The sequence below is a fragment of the Piliocolobus tephrosceles genome, chromosome 16 (assembly GCF_002776525.5).
Source record: "Piliocolobus tephrosceles isolate RC106 chromosome 16, ASM277652v3, whole genome shotgun sequence".
NCBI classification, from domain to species: domain Eukaryota; kingdom Metazoa; phylum Chordata; class Mammalia; order Primates; family Cercopithecidae; genus Piliocolobus; species Piliocolobus tephrosceles.
This window is the reverse complement of record NC_045449.1, coordinates 23,282,559-23,300,516: the sequence shown is the minus strand read 5'-3', so window position 1 is coordinate 23,300,516 and position 17,958 is coordinate 23,282,559. Positions and strand designations below refer to the sequence as shown.

The window sequence follows — 17,958 nt, the reverse complement described above, 5'->3', positions numbered from 1 at the left end:
CAATCTCCTGACCTCATGATCCGCCCACCTCGGCCTCCCAAAATGCTGGGATTACAGGTGTGAGTGAGCCACTATGCCCCGCCCAAGGCCTTTTTTTTTTTTTTTTTTTTGACAGGGTCTGGCTCTGCCACACAGGCTGGAGTGCGGTAGCGCAATCTCAGCTCATTTTAACCTCTGCCTCCTGGGCTCAAGCCATCCTCTCACCTCAGCCTCCCGAGTAGCTAGTCATAGGCAGCAGAGACTGAGGTTTTTTTTTTCCAAAAAAACCCCCTCGGTCTCTGCGTGGGAAGAGAAAGAACTACAGCCTTGAATCTTCCCTTACTAATGATTCTTGTACATAACAGCCTCTTCTCAGGGATAGGCAAGACAGTAGTAAAGCACTGTGTACTGACCAGTTCATTTAATCTTTACAACAAATCTGGGAGGTGAGCCAGCTTTCACCAGTGAGGGTAATGGAGGACCTTGCCAGAAACTTGCCAAAAGCAAGCACAAGGACCCACACCTATTGCCAAAATTAGAGGAAGCTACAACTTCTAGGGACTACTGGAGTTTAAAACAGAATCCAGGCCCTGCCCGAACCCGCGGAAGAATCATTGATAAGTCAGTCACTCCTGTTTCATCGGTGAAATGTAGATAATCACGCGCACCCACTGAGGCCCATAAGAAAAGCCGATGAGAGACAGGAGAAAATCCAAGTGCCTTAAACATCTTGAAGGCCCCTTGCGCCCCACATCCAGTCCCCTGGATGCGGCTGGGGTTCAGAGTTAGAAAGCATTCACTAAGCACTTACTCTGGGACAAGAACATGCATTGCTTCATTAACTCTTCTCTAGAGCCCACAAGCCAGTTATTGTGATAAAAAGTATTTCACTTGACAGTTCTTTTCAGTGAAATAATAATGCACGTAAAGTGCTTAGCAGTGTCAGTACCTATTATCATTAGACCAAGAAAGACCTGCCTAGGGCAGAGGCACTAGTCTGGTATGGCTGACCAGGGACTCCAGCCTTACGAAACATACAGGCCATACACCTCCCCCATTTCATCGCCAGAGGGCAGCGGCAGGGACCGTCTTCCACACAAAGCCCGATGCAGTTTCCCTGGCGTCCATCAGAGGGCGAGCCAGTAGGGCAGCTGGATCTTGGGACCGGGGCCAGACCCAGGCAGCGGCCCTTCTCGGACTGGTCCTTTCTTTGCCTTCGGTTTGGTTGAGCCTGCCAGGGCCCTAACCAACCCAGGTAAAGTCAGGCTGGAAGCAAATTAATAAATACAATTCCAGGTTTATTAAAAAGCAGGGCTCCCCCGCTGTGCCCTCCTGGCACTAAGGAAATAAATAACCAGAGGGGGCACAGCTAGGGAAAGGGGAAAAAAAATCAGATCTCAAGACAGACTCTTTGTACTACCCCTTCTCCATCCCCAACTCCCACCCCCCTATGGCTCTTGGGACATAGCACCTGAGCAGGCACCTCAGTCCGGGTATTGTGTTACCGGCACCAAGGCAAGTCTGCCCTACCCAAGAAGGGAGACAGGCCCTAGGGTCACTTGTTTCCAGCCCTTGATGACCCCAAGACCTGTTCCCCCCAGGGGCCAGGGCTGAAGCACCAATTGGAGGCACCTGAGGGTGGTTGGGGGAGGGAGGATGGGGTAACAGAACTTAGGCAGCAGAAGCAGCTGACGGGGGTCCGGCCCCCTCTCCAAGTTCAGCCAGTGCCTGACTGAGGTCATGCCCCATGGTCCTTTCCCCTCAAACCCTGCCTGCACTCAGCTGAGGATCTTCCGGGGCAGTTCAACAGCAGCACGGATGAAGACTGCATCATCCCGCACATAGTTTCGCTTTCGAATGTCCTGGTGAGAGATGAACTTGGGATAACCAAAGCCCAGAGAACTCTCATCCAGGGAGCCCCGCCACGTGCCCGGCTTCTGGAAATTCTTCCAGTTTGGGTCGGGGTGGAAGGTCTCAGTGACGTGCTGTGGTTTAGCCAGCCCAGGGTCGCTCTGATCCAGCAGGGAGAAGGTGACACGGCGGGCAAAGGGCCACTCAAGGAGATTGTCAAAGGCACCAGGCAGCACACGAATGTACAGCGAGAGGTGTGTGCCCTCGCCACTGCCATTGCCATTGAGGAATGCAGACACCTGCAGCTTGTAACCATACTTATGTGTGTAGAAGGCAGGGCTGAAGCACTCAAGGTTGGGCTTGGCCTTGGCCTCCTGTAGCCGCCGTCCATAGCTGCCAATCTTCCAGATGAGCACACCATCACTGCCCACTGATAGCTCCTCCAGCTCTCGCCGAAGCTCCTGCAGCTCCTGCCGTTGCCGGCTTACCAGGGCACACATCATGGCCAGATGTGGCTTCACACTCTCCTCCACATGCCGTGCCATTGCCAGCTTAGGGCACTGTTGACAAAGCCCCAGGCCATGCGGGAAGGGAGAAGAGTTATCAGTAGGGGAAGGCCCAGAGAAGAGAGGAGAGGACAGTGGGTACAGGGTAGCAGGCACCCGGCTCTATGTGAGGAAGACAGAGGGCGTTGGGAAGACGCTGGAGCTGGCCAGCAGAGGGAAGGACTGAGGGTTTCAGAGCAGCACAGCAGGGACCACCAAGGCCTAAGTGGCATCAGGAAGCTGAGCCTCTGTCTAGGGCTTCAAGAGTAAAAGGGGGCTGACAGGAGAAGGGGCATCTCACCCTGTGCTTGCAGCCGGAGTCTTTGAATGGGCAGAGCACCAGGGCAGTGCTACAGCTGTCCTTCAGATGGCCTGGCAGGTCCTCCCGGGCCACAGTGCCCACACCACACTGGTTGGGGCAGGGAACAGGCAGCCTTGGGCACTGGTACTGGTGGCTCTGGGGCCACAGAGGCAGAGAGGCAGGAGTCAATATCCTGACTCCCTGTCACCTGCCCTGCAACCCACAGCTCAGGAAGGGCCTCACCTGGATGGTGTCAAAGACGAACTCCTTGGTGCAGTAGGTGCAGGGCTGAGTGCGCTTGGGGCACTCAGAGGTGGCATGCTGGGCCAGCAGCCGCCGCATCATGCGGGCACCACATTTATTCTCACAGTAGACACTCTCCTGGGGGCACATACCCTCATGGCTCTGTGGAAATGTCAGAGGTGCTGAGTTAAGGGAGGCCTAGGCCATCAGGTACCCCTCCTCCACATTCAGCCAGACCCCACCCACCTACCTCATAGGCCTCCCCACTGAAGTCACAGCCACAAAACTCGCACTTGAGGCGCCGCTTGGGGCAGTCGTGCTGCAAGTGTGCAGGTAGATCACGGCGGCTCAGTTTCATGGGGCAGCGATTAGGGCAGGGAACGACGTTGAAGCTGCAGGTATTCAGGTGGCCCTGGTGGGAAGGGCTGCAATGAGTGCCTGCCAAGGGCGAGGTGGTGTCTGCCCCTCACATCAGAGCCTCACCTGTAGATGGCGTAGTGGCCCACTCCAGCGGCAGCCCTCCTCACTGTGGATGCAGCGGATAGGCAGGCCCAATACTTGTACTTCCAGCTCCGGGTCTGGGTAGATCTGGGGGTGAGGATAGGGGAACCGGCCAGGATCAGAGCTGACTGCAGTGCCCAGGTCCCACCTCCAGCCCCAACTGGGCTGGCTCTACCTTGGAGCCTGTAATAGCCTCTTTCGGGCTCTTTGCCCCTCGGAGTCCAGGAATAAAGGGTACAGCAGGCAGCGTCTGCTCCGATGCTGGGTCCTAACATGCCTGCACAGGACGCTGCCTTTGAAGGGGCAGGCAAGCAGCCTGCTCAATCCCAGGCTGTCCCTGGGGCTCTGCTTCCTTCCCCCTGGTGGAGGGATACTGGCCCTCAGCCACAGGTCTGGCTCGCCACCGGAAGGGGAGGGAGCACTTCTTGCAGGCACAGAGCAGCTCTGTGCACCCCTACAGGCTGGGCATTGTGCCTGCCCTGCAGGGCAAACACGGCCCTCGTTTGCAAACTGGCCTGGTGGGAGGGAACAGGCTACCTTTGTGGGGGCGCACCATCCCAAGGCTTTTGGTTGACACTGGCCCTGAGCCCAGTGGCTGCCAGCAGCTCTGGCCTCCGAGGGCAACAGACTGTGCTGGGACTTCTTCCTGGCAGTGTGGACTCACCTTGGCATAGTCCAGAGGAAGCTGGTCCTCAGGGCACTTGAAGACGCCTTCACTGAAATGGGGGAGGGGCAGGGTCAAGGCTTCTCATTAGAGGAAAGGGAGGCCTGGCCCCACCCCCTCCACCAAGGCAGCCTTCCTTCCTCACCAGACCGGTTCCCAACCAGCCCAGGTGAGACAAAAGGGCAAGCAGAGGCCTGAGGGGTCTACTTCCCCAGGATCCCAGAAGACCCCAGCCCCTGTCCTGGGAAGGGGAATCTAGGCCTAGAGGAGGCACAGACAGCTGCCTCAGTCAGGACTTGGCCAACAGGTGGCAGCTGGCACCCCCTCCCCCAGGATGGCAGCTGGACTGGGAAGGAACACGCTGCACAGTCACCCCCTCCCCCTAGGTTAGTTGTCACTGGCTGGGTTGAAAGCTGATTGGGGGGGAACAGGGATGGGCTGAGATTAAGTGCCAGGGCTGCCCAGTCGCCAGGAAGGTCCTCTGCCAAGAACCAGGGCAAGGATCAGCTTGCGGCCACCTTACCCTGCCCTGCTCCTTTGAGGGTGTGTCTCCCACAGAAAAGGGGGAGGACAGGCATGCTCCCTGGCACCTGTTTACAGTTCCACCCGGCCCTTGCCACCTGCCTCTGAGAAGGGGTGGAATGCCCCCATTTTACAGATGAAACAAAGAGACTTACAGGTGAAGCAGTACCTGGCTATGTGTGTCTGACTCCACAGCTCAGACAGGCTCTACTACACCACACACACGAGGAAGAGAAGCTGGGGCAAGGGAAAACGTCCAGCAAGCATAGCTATGACTCTGGGCACTGCTCAGGGGCTTCTGAAGCCTGGTGTCCGTCCCCTCCTGCTAGCTGCCTGCCTTCTCCTGCACCAAACCCCACCTGGCTGTCAGCACCCAAGGAGCCTGTTGGCATGCTTCTGTCGACATGCCCTTGCTGACCCCAGCCAGGGCCAGTCACACATGCCTGGCATGGCTCAGGGAGAGCAAGGGCTCACCCAGCAGGACTCAGGGCCCTGGGGCAGGGCATTCCTGGCAGGTCTGAGTCAGGTAGGTGGAAGGCAGGCAGGAAGCAAGGCGGAACCACAGCCCACATGGGAGCCCAGTTCTAGAGGCCATCTCCAGGACCCGGGCAGTCCATGCCCCAACTGCCCCAAGAATTTCTAGCACCCACCTCCTCCCCCTTGACCCCACTACCAATGGCCATACTTCAATGCCAAGGACAATACAAGAGCAGGCACTGAAGGGGTGTGTCTGCCCACAGGGCAACCAGCCTTCCTGGGCCAACCTAACAGCTCAGGCAGGAGTGGGGAAAGAGGTGTGGGTCCAGGGGGAGGGGGTCCACTTGGCTGCTTCAGGAATGTGCTGACTTAGTGGTTTTGGAGAAAGGGAGGGAATGGAGGCAAGTCCCTAGGCTTCAGACAGAAGCTTAGCCTGCAGCTTGGGGCCCAGTCAGGGCTGTGGACGCCCTCGCTTGTGCTTGTACCGTGGCGGATGAGGAGCACCTCTCTCCTCTTCAGAAGCCTCAGTAGCACAGCTCAGGCGCTGGGGGATGGGAGAGAGGCAGGGCAGAGGCTGCTCCAGGCTGTGCAGTGGAGGCCCAGGCCCAGGGAAGAAGACAGGATGGGGGGAGGGGGTGTGGGAGTGGGAGAGGAAGAGGGGATTTCCGTGAGAGGGAGGGGCAGAGGGGGGCCAAGAAGGTGGTGGAAGGAATCGGGCCTGACAGCCCCCTCCCCCGCTCCTTCCCCGCGGCAGTCAGGGTGGGTCTGCTGTCTGCTGTGGAGGGGTGGGAGGGCTCAGCTGGCCTCATCTGGAACCCAGAGGGCCGGCGAAGAGCAGTGGCGGAGACAATGGGGCTGTGTCTGTAGGAGAGTAAATGTGTACACAGCTCCCCTCTCTGTGAGGAGGGGGAGGGGGCAGTCCTGCAGCTTGTGCGGGAGCATATGTGAGGGCAGGAGCCGGCCCAGGCTGTGGGGAACAGAAGACAAAGGGCCTGCTGAGACTTCCGCCAGTAGGAGCTACGGAGGACAGAGCGAGGGAGGGAGGCACGGAAAGAGGGAGCACTGGGGGCGCGCGCCCCAGAGGTACTCTCCCTGCCGGGCCCTCGATCCCCTCGGCCCAGCAAACAGCCAGGCAGTGGCTGACCCGGCCTTCCCCTGCGCTCTGGGGCCATGACCTCCAAAGAGTCGGGGCTCCTTCACCCTGCCTCCCACACCCAGGCCTGAGTGGTCCCCTGCGTGGGCAGGAGAGATTCAAGCCACCACAGGGCGCCCAGAAACTTGATGGATTCCCAAGAGCCAAGGGCTGACCTGCGTCCTGAGGGGGCAGCGGGAGTGCAGTAACGATACGAGTGCGTCCCCCTTCTTCACGAGTTATGGACCACCCGCCTTACTCCAGCCCCCGGGAGAGAGGGGAGCTGCCTAGAGGGTCCTTCTTCGGGGGAAGATTCAGTCCTTCCTCCATTGTGTGATCATAAGCAGCCCGGGGTTAAATCCTAGTTAAGCCTTTAAGTAACTGTGTGACCCTGGGCAAGTCGCAGTCTTTCTTTGAAACTCGTCTCATCATCTGTGAAATGGGAGAACAATAGCTACCGTTCTCTAAACGTTCGAAGAATCACAAGAGTCTAGATGGGTGAAATCTCCGGAGACTCAGAGTGCTGCGCGGGAGCGGGTTTTGTCCTCTTCCCCCAGGATACAAAGTTCAAGGCTGAGGCCGCGCCGGATCTCAGGTGAGGGGGAAGGGCCTCTTCCCCTCCCCACCCCGCGGGAAGGCGCCGAGGTCTTCCGCCCGGACCCCTCGGATTCCTGCGGGGAGCCTCCCTCGGGGCGTGACGTCACCCCTCCCCGTGACGTCACGGGGCGCCCCTGAGGTCACAGGGTCGCAGCGCAGACAAAGGCCCGGCGTGCCCCGGGCCCGAGCCCCTCCCCAGGCGGCGCCCCCCACCCCGCCCCGCCCCTGCTGGCCCCTGCTCCCCGGCCCGCACCTGAGGAACTCCTGCAGGCAGGTGTCGCAGAAACGGTGGCCGCAGGTGGAAACCTGCACAGGCTCGCGCATGGGCTTGCCGCACAGTGGGCACAGCAGCCGTCGCTTGGGCTTCTCCAGGAACTTGTAGTCGAAACCAGGCATGGCGGGCGAGCGGCCGGCACGGGCGAGCGGGGCCAGACACGCGGCGGCCCCACAGCCCGCGCCTCGCTGGAGCCGCGCTCCCGGCTCCGGGCGGCGCCGACTGGCGGTCGCCGCCAGGGCTCGGCTGTGAAACTCGCCCGCCGGAAGAGGGGGCGGGGCCGCGGCCGCGCGGTCCTAATGCGCGCCCACGCGGCCCCGCCCACCCCCGAGTGCAGGGCTTTGGGTCTGGTCACCGCCAGTCTCGCCCACCCACCGGAGCATGGGCTTTTCTTTCCCCTGGGGGAGACAGAGCGTGTATCCGCCTGGGGGAGTGGGGGTTGGAAAAGGGGACGGGCCGCGCTACAAAGGTTTTCTTTTCCAGAGGCAACAGCTCGGCCTCCGGAGCCGTGAGCCGCCCAGGAACCGGGGCCCCAGCTTCCAGGTGCTAGGCAGCCGAAGCCTGGCAACCAGCTCCGGGGAGCCCAGCTGGGGCGGGGAGGCTGGACTGGGCGCTGGGCCAGAGGAACCTCGACCCCAGCCGCCGGCTGCGCCCACATTCCTCCCTTGGCCGCAGCCCTGCCACCGAGGTCCGGCCCAGCCCAGTCCTGGGGTGCCTGGTCGCCACACCCACCCCTGAAGACACCACACTCCGAGCAGGCAGCTGATATTTTTATTGGCTTTACTTCCTGTGCTCTGAGAAACCAGTCTGGTCCCACTAGCTACCCTTTCTCTCAAGTGTTTCTGGAGAAAGGCATGGGGTGATTTCTGCAGCAGACACGTAGTGGCTCCTGTCCTCGTGCTGGGGAAAAGAGGCAAGCAGACGTCGAGCAAATCCTGCCTTAGGATGAAAGTGTGGGGGAGATGGCAGCACTCCCGGGGACCACCCTGCCCCAGGCTATGCAGAAGCTAGGCAGGCCTAATGGTCAGTCCAGGCAGGCCCTGGCTTGCCCTGCTCCAAAGCATGGAGACGGTCCCAGTGAGCACCAAAGACATTTTTTTTTCTTTTTTTTTTTTGAGAGGGAGTCTCTTGCTCTGTCATCCAGGCTGGAGTGCAGTGGTGCGATCTCTGCTCACTGCAACCTTCGCCTCCAGGGTTCAAGGTATTCTCTTGCCTTAGCCTCCAGAGTAGCTGGGATTACAGGCGCCCCCCACCATGCCTGGTTAATTTTTGTATTTTTAGTAGAGACAGGGTTCATCACGTTGGCCAGGCTGGTCTCAAACTATTGACCTCAAGTGATCCGCCCGCCTTGGCCTCCTCCCAAAGTGCTGGAATTACAGGTGAGCCACCGCACCCAGCCTTATTTTCTTATCTCTCTTTTTTTTTTTTGGTGGAGACAGCGGTCTCGCTATGGTCCCCAGGCTGGTCTACAACTCCTGGCCACAAGGGATCCTCCTGGCTTGACCTCCCAAAGCACTGGGTATGCAGGTGTGAGCCACTACCCCCGGCCCAGACTTATTTTCTAACTGAGCTGGGGGAAAGGGCACGTGGCAAGGCTCTGCTTCCAAAGGCTAGGTCAGCCTTCTAACTCTAGCCAGGCTGGATCCTGGGGACACTGACTGAAGGGAGGAAGGGGTAGGAAGGGCAAAGAGGTGGTGGGAGAACAAAGTGGTTGAGGTTTCCATATCGAAGGCCAAAAGCAGAGCAGGGGTTTTGCCAGCCCCGATACCCCATGATGACCCAATCCAGGAGACGGCTGCAACAGTCATGTCTTGGGCACCTGCACTTTTCAGAACATTCAGAGAAGCAGTATCAGGGTGGTCCAGAGGTGTATCCAGGTGCCTCAGGGGGGGACCGGCTCATCTGTGACTGCTGGAGGGTACAAAAGAGAAACCCTTGCGGCTTCTGAGGGCAGTGCCTCCAGAAATTATCACCCACCTCCCACTCCTACCGGGCCCTGGATTCTGGACCCTGTTAGGCCAGAAAGAGAGGTTCAGCATCAATGGGACTCAGCAGTAGGAGAAAGAATGCGTGTGAGCCCCCTGGGGAGCAGTGGAGGCAGCCCTTCCATGAGGCCCAAGAAGCACCCTTGGCCACCAGGGGCAGGAAACTTTGAGCTTTGTAACCGCAGCTTCAGCTATTTTTATCTGAGGGCTAAAGATGCTTTTGGTGATATGGGCATCTGTGAACACGGGGGGCTGGGAGTGTGGGCAGGGGCCAGCTGGGTTGTGTGGTGAGGTGGGAAAAGTTACAACTCACGGCAAACAGCCAGGAGGGTGTTTCCATGGCAACAGGACACGGAAGTCACCGTGTAAGGGTGTGTCTCATCCAACTGCACTGGCCGAGGGAGTCCGGCATCCTCATCCCTCCTTCCCAGTCGACCTCGGGCCCCTTTGCCCCAGGAGTACACTTCACCCTCTGCCAGGAAGAATCCCCAGGAGGGAAGTGGGAAGTGGGCACAGCCTGAGCAGGATCTCCCCTCCCACATTGCCAGGATGGTCCCTGGGAGGCTCCAGAGTCCAGTGGCCCTGAGCAGCAACCTTCAGCCCCCACTGCTCATGGCACTGCCTGCCCCTGCCATGCTCAGTCCTCACCTGCCCCAATAGCTACGGTGAAGGCATCCCCACAGGCTACCATTGCCATCTTGATGCCCTCAAGGCCTTGGACCTTACAGGGTGCCCGACTGCCTCGGCGAGCATTGGTGCCCAACTGCCCGTGCTGATTGCTGCCAAAAGTGTAGCAATCACCTGAGGCTATGGGGGAGAGGAAGGAAAGGGGTGCTTCAACAGGGTACCAAGGAGACCATGAGTCCCCCTCTGGCCTCCAGAGCCCAAGTCCTGCTCACCAGTCACAGCAGCTGAGTGAGCAGTGCCCAGGTCTACACTGAGCAGGGGCTCCTGGTCCAGGGGTGCAGAGCCTAGCAGTGTGAAGCTCAGGGCCTCCTCCATCTGCTGGTGAGGGACAGGCTCCTCCCCCAGGGAGAGGTGGTCCAGGCCCAACTTGTTGAACCTGAGGGCAGAGCCAGAAGCCAAATCCAACTGACAGTTTGGGCAGGAGCTGGTGCACCAGGAGACAGATCCCACCCTGGGTTGAACCAATAGCACCCTCAACCCCCTCAATTCTGGTCTTTGGTGAGAGGTAAGCAATGATGGATGGAGCACTCGCAGCCAAGGAGAGCCGGAGGCAGGTTAGTCACCCTGATGACCTATTCACCTGTTGCTCCCACAGGCCAGGGCTTGGCCAGGCACAGTGAGGATCATGGAAGAGTCGATGCCACATACAACTCGCTGAGCTTCCTGTCCTGGGGGCATGAGCACCTGCTGGGGGCAGCTGTGGGACTCCCTGGTGCCTAGTCCCAGTCTGCCTACAAGAAGAAACCCAGAAGGAGTTAATTCGAGCTTTAGTGGGGGTGACGCCGGGATGAGGAGGGCCCACTGAGGGGAGGGAACAGCATGAGTTCTCTGTTCTCTCAGTCCCAAATGCCTTTCCTAGGCCCTTCTGCTGGTTAAAATCCTCCTTTATTTATTTTTTGTTTTTATTTTTTGAGACCGAGTCTCACTCTGTCGCCAAGGCTGGAATGCAATGGTACGATCGTGGCTCACAGCAACCTCCACCTCCCGGGTTCAAGCGATTCTCCTGCCTCAGCCTCCTGAGTAGCTGGGATTACAGGCATGAGCCACCACGCCCAGCTAATTTTTTTATTTTTAGTAGAGACAGGGTTTCACCATGTTGGCCAGGCTGATCTTGAACTCCTGACCTCGTGATACACCTGTCTCAGCCTCCCAAAGTGCTGGGATTACATGTGTGAACCACCACGCCGACTCAAAATCCTCCTTCTTATAAAGCCCTGTTCAGATGCCATCTCTCTCCTCCAGTTGACATTATTGTTCACTGAGTTCCATACCTCTGCACCAGGGTGTAGCCCTGATGCTATCTGTTCTCTGGCATGCTGGCAATGTCATCTTTCTCCTATTAGACTGAGTCCTCCAGGAAGACAGGAACCCATCAGTGTCATCTCTAGTTTCAGTGCCCAGCCTGATGCCTGACCCAAAGAGGACCTCATTAAAAACTAGTGGATGAGCCAGGCGTGGTGGCTCATGCCTGTAATCTTAGCACTTGGGCAGGCTGAGGCACGTGGATCATGAGGTCAGGAGTTCGAGACCAGCCTGGCCAAGATGGTGAAACCCTGTCTCTACAAAAACACAACAATTCGCTGGGCGTGGTGGTGGGTGCCTGTAATGCCACCTACTTGTGAGGCTGAGGCAGGAGATTTGCTTAAACCTGGTGGTGGAGGTTGCAGTGAGCTGAGATCACGCTACTGCACTCTAGTCTGGGTAACAGAGCGAGACTCCGTCTCAAAATAAAATAAAAAAATAGGTGGTTGAATGAAATTTCCTTCATTACCTCAAACACCTGAAGGAAGCCACATCTCCATCTCATCTCAGCACCCAGCACAGCATGTGCACAGTTGGTGTAAAATAAAGGTTTGTTGAATGAATGAAGAGAATTTGAGAGAAAAGAGGGAGGAGAGAATGTGCTGTGGGGTGGAAAGTGGGTATGAAGGGGAGCAAGTCATGGCTGAGGATGCTGTGATATGGGGCCTAGAGGCTGGAGCTTACCGCCGTCTCCACGGCCCCAGGCAAATAGTTCTCGCTCAGTGGACAGGGCCAGCACGTGAGAAGCCCCACAGGCCACCTGCACCATCTCATAGCCCAGCAAAGCCTCCACAATGGTGGGCTAGAGAGGAGAGGAAGCAAGGAGAAACTGGGCAAAGGGTCTGGGACTAGCCATCTGGCCTCAACACCCCCTGTAGGGACAAAGCTGGAAGATACACATTCTCAGGAGGTGGCTATGTCTTTAACTCCAGCCATACACAATGCCAGGTGGACAACCACCGGGGAAGCCTGGTTTTTCTGTACTTCCCCCGATGTAGGTGGCCCAGGGCAGGTGCATCTGGGAAGCTAGAGGAACCTGTGGCTGCTAGGAACTCCCCTGTCCCCAATCTGGTGTCAGCTCTCAGATGTGGGCTCCCCGCCATCTCCCTACTTCCCCCTCTCCAAGGTACATGTGACACCCACCTGGCTGATGTCAGTGAGGCTGCCATGGCCTAGGCACCCATTGCTGCCGCTGCCAAACGTCATGATGATGCCTCGGTCTGGAGAGAAGGGCGGTGAGGAAGGAGAAGGGAGAGAAGTTAAACAGTCTTTCCAGATAGCCTGGTCCTCTAGTGGTTTGCAGCAGCAAAATAAAGTTGGGGACCAGGGCTGAAAGGACGGGATAGGAAGAGAGAAAAGGTTACGAGTCTCTTCAAACGTATGTGACTTTGGACAAGTGACACCCTCTCTGAGCCTTAGCGTCCCCACTTGTCAAATGAGGATAATATAATAACTGCCTTGCCAGGCCCGTCCGTAGGGTAAAGGAGGTTGTATAAGGAAATCTCCTCAATAGTTACTTGACAGAAGCAATAACTCCATAACTAGTAGACAGAGGCATTCATTAAGTGCGTGGTTTGCAAGAGAAGAGAGAAGGTGCTCTGTGGGGCCTTAGAGCAGGTCCCACAAGGTAGGCCCGACAGCTCACCAGTCAGGCAGGCAGTGAAGAAGTCCCCACAGGCCACATGCTTGATGGTCACGCCCGACTGGCCCTCCAGGAAACGCGAGATGAACTGGGGCTGTGGCTGCTCCACTGCCCCAGGGAGGAGGGTGCCTCCGCCTGCACCTAGGGGTGGGGCCTGCAGGGGCAGGTGGATGGGCAGCACCTGAGCACCCCAACCCTGCTGTGGATCTACATCTCCACACGTCCAGGCCACCCGCTGGCCTGCTCACCTCCCACAGGATGAGACGCCCAGAGCGCGTGACGCCGGCTTTCTGCGTGCGCCCAGCTGCCACCTGGACCACCTCTGTGTTGAGCATTGGCAGTCGCAGGGGAGTGCCCAGCCCACCACCCCAGGCATACACTGATGACAGGGGTGGTGGGATGGCCGGCCTCACAGGTCCCCGGGGGATACCTGCAGGTATAGCACATGGGGACTGTTAACACTGATGGGAATGGTGTGGCGTCCATGGGGACTGGCGGCCTCTTCCCCCTTACCTCTGCAGCGGACACTGGTGGTCCTGCTCCCTGTGCTGCTGGGGGCCACGGACTTCTCTGCCCTGCAGGACAGATGGGGGCCTAAGGACAAACACCCTCCTGACATTCCTACATGCAGGAAGGGAGGACTTGCCCCAGCTTTCCCTCTGCCCCAGAACCCCTGTGCTCCCACTGGGTGCCCACACCCTGCCACCCAGGACCGCTCGCTCTCCCTGCACAGGCCTCCGCATGCGGACACTGCCCACGTCGGTGTGGAGGTTGAGGAGGGCACGGATGCAGAGGGGCTGTGCCATGATGTGGCTGAGTGGTGGCCGCTGGGCAGGCTCCAGGCTGAGTAGACTCAGGACCAGCTGGCGCAGCTCAGGGCTGTACCGGTCAGAGATGGGCGCAAAGGTGCCGCTCATGATCTTCAGCACCAGTGCTGGCAGGTTCTGTGAAGGCACCAGGTTGGGAAGTTGGGGAAGTGAGGGCAGCATCCCCCAGCTCCGGCCCCTGGTCTCCTGGGATAATAACAGCTTTGCCCTCAAGAGACTTCAGTCCGATGAGGGGACTCCCGGACTGATAGGGGAGTCCAACCTGGCTTTCAGCAATCCCTAGTCTGATAGGGGAGCTGCAGCTATGTCCTCAGAAACCCCAGGATGCTGGGAAAACTCAAGTCTTGCTCTTGGAAGGGTCTCCTGGGAAAGCCACAGCCCTGCCCTCAGGAGCCCTCAGTCCAATGGGAGGCAAGATGTACTCTCAGAAATCCATAGTCTGAGGGACACCCATAGCCCTCCCAGGGGGTAATCTGATAAGGGAGAGACATGACTCAGCTAGAGGAGAAACCTGAGGTGGCTGGAGCTGAGGGCTGCTGGGGCAGGCAGTACATTTCCCATTTGTCCCCTGGAGGGTGCATACACTCACCGCGGCCTCAAAAGCCCTCTTGAGGCTGGCCAGCTCATAGAGGACACAGCCCAGGGCCCAGATGTCACTCTTCTGGTTGTAGGGCTTGCCCTCACACAGCTCAGGGGAGATATAGCATGGGGTACCCACCACCTGCAGGAGAGAAGCTGGGATCACAGCCCTGCAGGGAGGGAAGACCAGGGTCTCTGCACATAAGGCCATTTGGGGACAGCTTCTTCTCAAAGCAAGCCAAGGGGCTTCCTCTTTCAGGACCACCCAAAAGAGCCAAAGGGCCAAGGGTGTTTTAGCGGGAGAGGAGGAGGCAGGGTTAGGTCCTGGCCCTCAAGACTTCTAGCACCCTGGAGGTCCCCGCCATGCCCAGGCACCGTGTAGGCCTTGCTCTTGCTGCTAAGGATCTTGGAGATGCCGAAATCACCAATCTTCACGACCATGCGGTGTTTGTCAAGAAGGATGTTCTGGGTCTTGAGGTCTCGGTGCAGGATGAAGTGGGTGTGCACATGATGCAGTGCAAGCAGGATCTGCACGAAGAAGTGCAGGATGGTCTCCTCCTCCAGCAGGGAATTGCAGCGCTTTTGGATGAACTCAGCCAGAGTGCCGCCTGTGGCGCAAAGGACTAATCAAGATCCAGGCTTTCTCACACCCCGACAACCCTTCTCCTTTTTTTTTTTTTTTGAGACTGAGTCTCGCTCTGTTACCCAGGCTGGAGTGCAGCGGTGCGATCTCGGCTCACTGCTGCAAGCTCCACCTCCTAGGTTCAAGCCATTCTCCTGCCTCAGCCTCCCAAGTAGCTGGGACTACAGGCGCCTGCCACCAAGCCAGGCTAATTTTTTTTTTGTATTTTTAGTAGAGATGGGGTTTCCCTGTGTTAGCCAGGATGGTCTCGATCTCCTGACCTCATGATCCGCCCGCCTTGGCCTCCCAAAGTGTTGGGATTATAGGCGTGAGCCACCGGGCCTCCTTTTAGGTATGGAACAGGGCACTGGGAACAGAGAGGAGAAGGGGCTAGCCAGGGTCAGATAATTGGGACGGGAACTCTAACCCTTGGCCATGCTCATTCCAAGGAGGGAAGCCAGGTGATCTGTGTCTGCCTGTCCCAGAGATAAGAGGCCCCTCCAGCCAGGTCACTATAAGGAGGCTGGCCCACCTGGTGCATATTCCATGGCGATCATGAGGGCTTTGTCTTCCAGGAAGTTCTCGTAGTACTCAATGACATTGGGGTGGTTGAGCAGCTTGAGGACCTGGCACTCATTCTGGGCTGCCTGCCGCTCTTCTTTGGTCATCTGTTCCACTGGAATCTGCTTGATGATCACCAGCTTCTGGTCAGCCTTTCGCAGGCACAGGTGCACAATCCTAGGGATATGGAGGACAGGGACAGGTTACCAGCTGAGCCTCCAGCCACATATCAGGCAGGGCGGTACAGCCTGGTGACTGATGTCTCTGAGAAGAGGGTTCTAGACTAAGAGGTCATCTAACCAAGTGCACAGAACACTGAGCTTGGGAACAGGGAGAACTGATTACAAGCTGTGTGGGATTTCAGTTTTACCACAGGCACTGTGAGGTAAAGTTAGTCTTGATCTCTAAGTTCCCACAGACTGCCTGGGTTCAAATCTGGGCACCTCCTCTTACTAGTTATCTGGTTTAATACACTATGTGACATCATTGTCTGGAAAACAAAATGGGCCTCCCAGGGTTGTTGAGAGGGTGAGAAAGTGCATGTAAGGCACTGAGCGCAGTGGCCAGCACAAAGAAAATGCTCAATGAATAGAAGCCATTCATATTAATTCTGTGGTCAGTCTCCATAAAAGCAGGAACTACAACACTCTTGTTCACCACAATGACCCCAGTGCATAGCCCAATATTTAGCACACAATAGGCGGTCAATAAGTATTTGCTGAATGAGTGGACTATAAGCTGATCTAAGTCTCAAATTTTTACCTCAAGATCAGACTTCTCTGCTGAACCCCGGACTCAGATATTCACTTGAATGGCTCATAGTCATCCTAAATTTTAACAAATTCAAAATAAAATTCTTGATTCCTGTCTCCAAACCTTTCCTTGCTCAGTCTCTTCCATCTTGGTAAATGATACCGCTATCCTCCAGTTATTAAAATCAGAAACTGCTAAAATCAGAAACCTGAGGCAGGGCCACGTGGCTAAGGCCTATAATCTCAGCACTTTGGGAGGCTAAGGCAGGTGGATAACCTGAGTCCAGGCATTCAAGACCAGCCTGGGCAACATGGTGTACCCAGTCTCTCAAAAAAAAAAAAAAAAAAAAAAAATTAGCTGAGCATGGTGGCAAGCCTCTGTGGTCCCAGCTGCTCTGCAGGATAAGGGGGGAGGATCACCTGAGCCTGGGACGTTGAAGATACAGTTAGCCATGATCGCGCCACTGCACTCCAGCCTGGGTGACCAAGTGAGACGGTCTCAAAACAAAACAACAAAAAAACCAGACACTTGAAAATCACCCTAGGCCGGGTATGGTAGCTCACGCCTGTCATCCCAGCACTTTGGGAGGCCGAGGCAGATCACTTGCGGTCAGGAGTTTGAGACCAACCTGGCCAACATGGTGAAACCCATCTCTACCCAAAATACAAAAATTAGCTGGGTGTGATGGTAGGCGCCTGTAATCCCAAGTACTCGGGAGGCTGAGGCAGGAGAGTCACTTGAGCCTGGGAGGTGGAGGTTGCAGTGAGTTGAGATTGCACCACTGCACTCCAGCCTGGGGGACAGAGCGAGACTCTGTCTCAAAAAAAAAAAAAAAAAAGAAAAGAAAAGAAAAAAGAAAATCACCCTAGAATCTTTCCTCTATCTCACACAAGCACATCAGAAAATCCCATTTCTACCTCCAAAATACTGTAAATCCATCAAATTCTCTGTACCCTCTCTACAGCCCTTGCCCTATAGTCATCATAATTTCTTGCCTAAAATACTGTACAACTCTCCAAAATGGTCCCTTTCACTCCTGTCACCCTCAAATCTAAATTCTACATGGCAACCAGAATGACATTTTTTATTTATCTCTTTTTCTTTTTGTAATAGATACAGAGTCTCACTATGTTGGCCAGGTTGGTCTTGAACTTGTGGCCTCAAGACATCCTCCCGCCTCGGCCTCCCAAAATGCTGGGCTTATAGGCATGAGCCACCATGCCCAGTCCCAGAATGCAATTTAAAAATCTTACATTCCTGGCTAACACGGTGAAACCCCGTCTCTACTAAAAATATAAAAAATTAGCCAGGCGTGGTGGCAGGCGCCTGTAGTCTCAGCTACTAGGGAGACTGAGGCAGTAGAATGGCAAGAACCCAGGAGGCGGAGACTGCAGTGAGCCTAGATCGCCCCACTGCCCTCCAGTCTAGGCGACAGAGCAAGACTCCGTCTCAAAAAAAAAACAAAAAACTGAAAACGGGGGCCAGGCATGGTGGCTCACGCCTGTAATCCCAGCACTTTGGGAGGCTGAGGCGGGCAGATCACTAGGTCAGGAGATCGAGACCATCCTGGCTAACATAGTGAAACTCCGTCTCTACTAAAAACTACAAAAAAGGCCGGGCGCAGTGGCTCAAGCCTGTAATCCCAGCACTCTGGGAGGCCGAGACGGGCGGATCACGAGGTCAGGAGATCGAGACCATCCTGGCTAACACGGTGAAACCCCGTCTCTACTAAAAATACAAAAAAACTAGCCGGGCGAGGTGGCGGGCGCCTGTAGTCCCAGCTACTCCGGAGGCTGAGGCAGGAGAATGACATGGACCCGGGAGGCAGAGCTTGCAGTGAGCTGAGATCCGGCCACTGCACTCCAGCCCGGGCAACAGAGCAAGACTCCGTCTCAAAAAAAAAAAAAAAAAAAA

General features: G+C 56.6%; 2 protein-coding genes across 7 annotated transcripts in view; both read right to left on the bottom strand.

Annotated features, from left to right (window-relative positions):
• Nucleotides 1-1,256: 1,256 nt before the first annotated feature.
• On the bottom strand, nucleotides 1,257-7,332 carry TRAF4 (TNF receptor associated factor 4). Its single transcript, XM_023183862.2, has 7 exons — nucleotides 7,066-7,332; nucleotides 4,085-4,136; nucleotides 3,403-3,507; nucleotides 3,170-3,331; nucleotides 2,920-3,081; nucleotides 2,677-2,832; nucleotides 1,257-2,390 (listed from the first exon to the last, which is right to left on the bottom strand). The coding sequence occupies exons 1-7, from the start codon at nucleotides 7,206-7,208 to the stop codon at nucleotides 1,758-1,760; spliced, it is 1,413 nt and encodes a 470-aa protein (XP_023039630.1). The 5' UTR covers nucleotides 7,209-7,332; the 3' UTR covers nucleotides 1,257-1,757.
• Nucleotides 7,333-8,469: 1,137 nt separating this feature from the next.
• The window catches only part of NEK8 (NIMA related kinase 8), a 20,251-nt gene continuing 10,762 nt past the window's right edge, over nucleotides 8,470-17,958 (bottom strand). For 3 of the 6 annotated variants that reach the window (XM_023183917.2, XM_023183914.3, XM_023183911.3), the window contains 14 exons: nucleotides 15,263-15,468; nucleotides 14,484-14,716; nucleotides 14,119-14,250; nucleotides 13,438-13,646; nucleotides 13,216-13,277; nucleotides 12,951-13,132; nucleotides 12,706-12,856; nucleotides 12,204-12,280; nucleotides 11,745-11,862; nucleotides 10,339-10,489; nucleotides 9,971-10,134; nucleotides 9,720-9,878; nucleotides 9,385-9,543; nucleotides 8,470-8,997 (listed from right to left, as the gene is read on the bottom strand). In XM_023183917.2, the coding sequence (XP_023039685.1) occupies nucleotides 8,969-8,997; nucleotides 9,385-9,543; nucleotides 9,720-9,878; nucleotides 9,971-10,134; nucleotides 10,339-10,489; nucleotides 11,745-11,862; nucleotides 12,204-12,280; nucleotides 12,706-12,856; nucleotides 12,951-13,132; nucleotides 13,216-13,277; nucleotides 13,438-13,646; nucleotides 14,119-14,250; nucleotides 14,484-14,716; nucleotides 15,263-15,398 (1,962 nt within the window). In that variant the 5' untranslated portion in view covers nucleotides 15,399-15,468 and the 3' untranslated portion in view covers nucleotides 8,470-8,968. Of the gene's footprint in view, nucleotides 8,998-9,384; nucleotides 9,544-9,719; nucleotides 9,879-9,970; nucleotides 10,135-10,338; nucleotides 10,490-11,744; nucleotides 11,863-12,203; nucleotides 12,281-12,705; nucleotides 12,857-12,950; nucleotides 13,133-13,215; nucleotides 13,278-13,437; nucleotides 13,647-14,118; nucleotides 14,251-14,483; nucleotides 14,717-15,262; nucleotides 15,469-16,053; nucleotides 16,132-17,958 lie in introns of those variants that run through there. The other 3 variants (XM_023183918.2, XM_023183912.3, XM_023183913.3) reach the window with 3 other exon arrangements.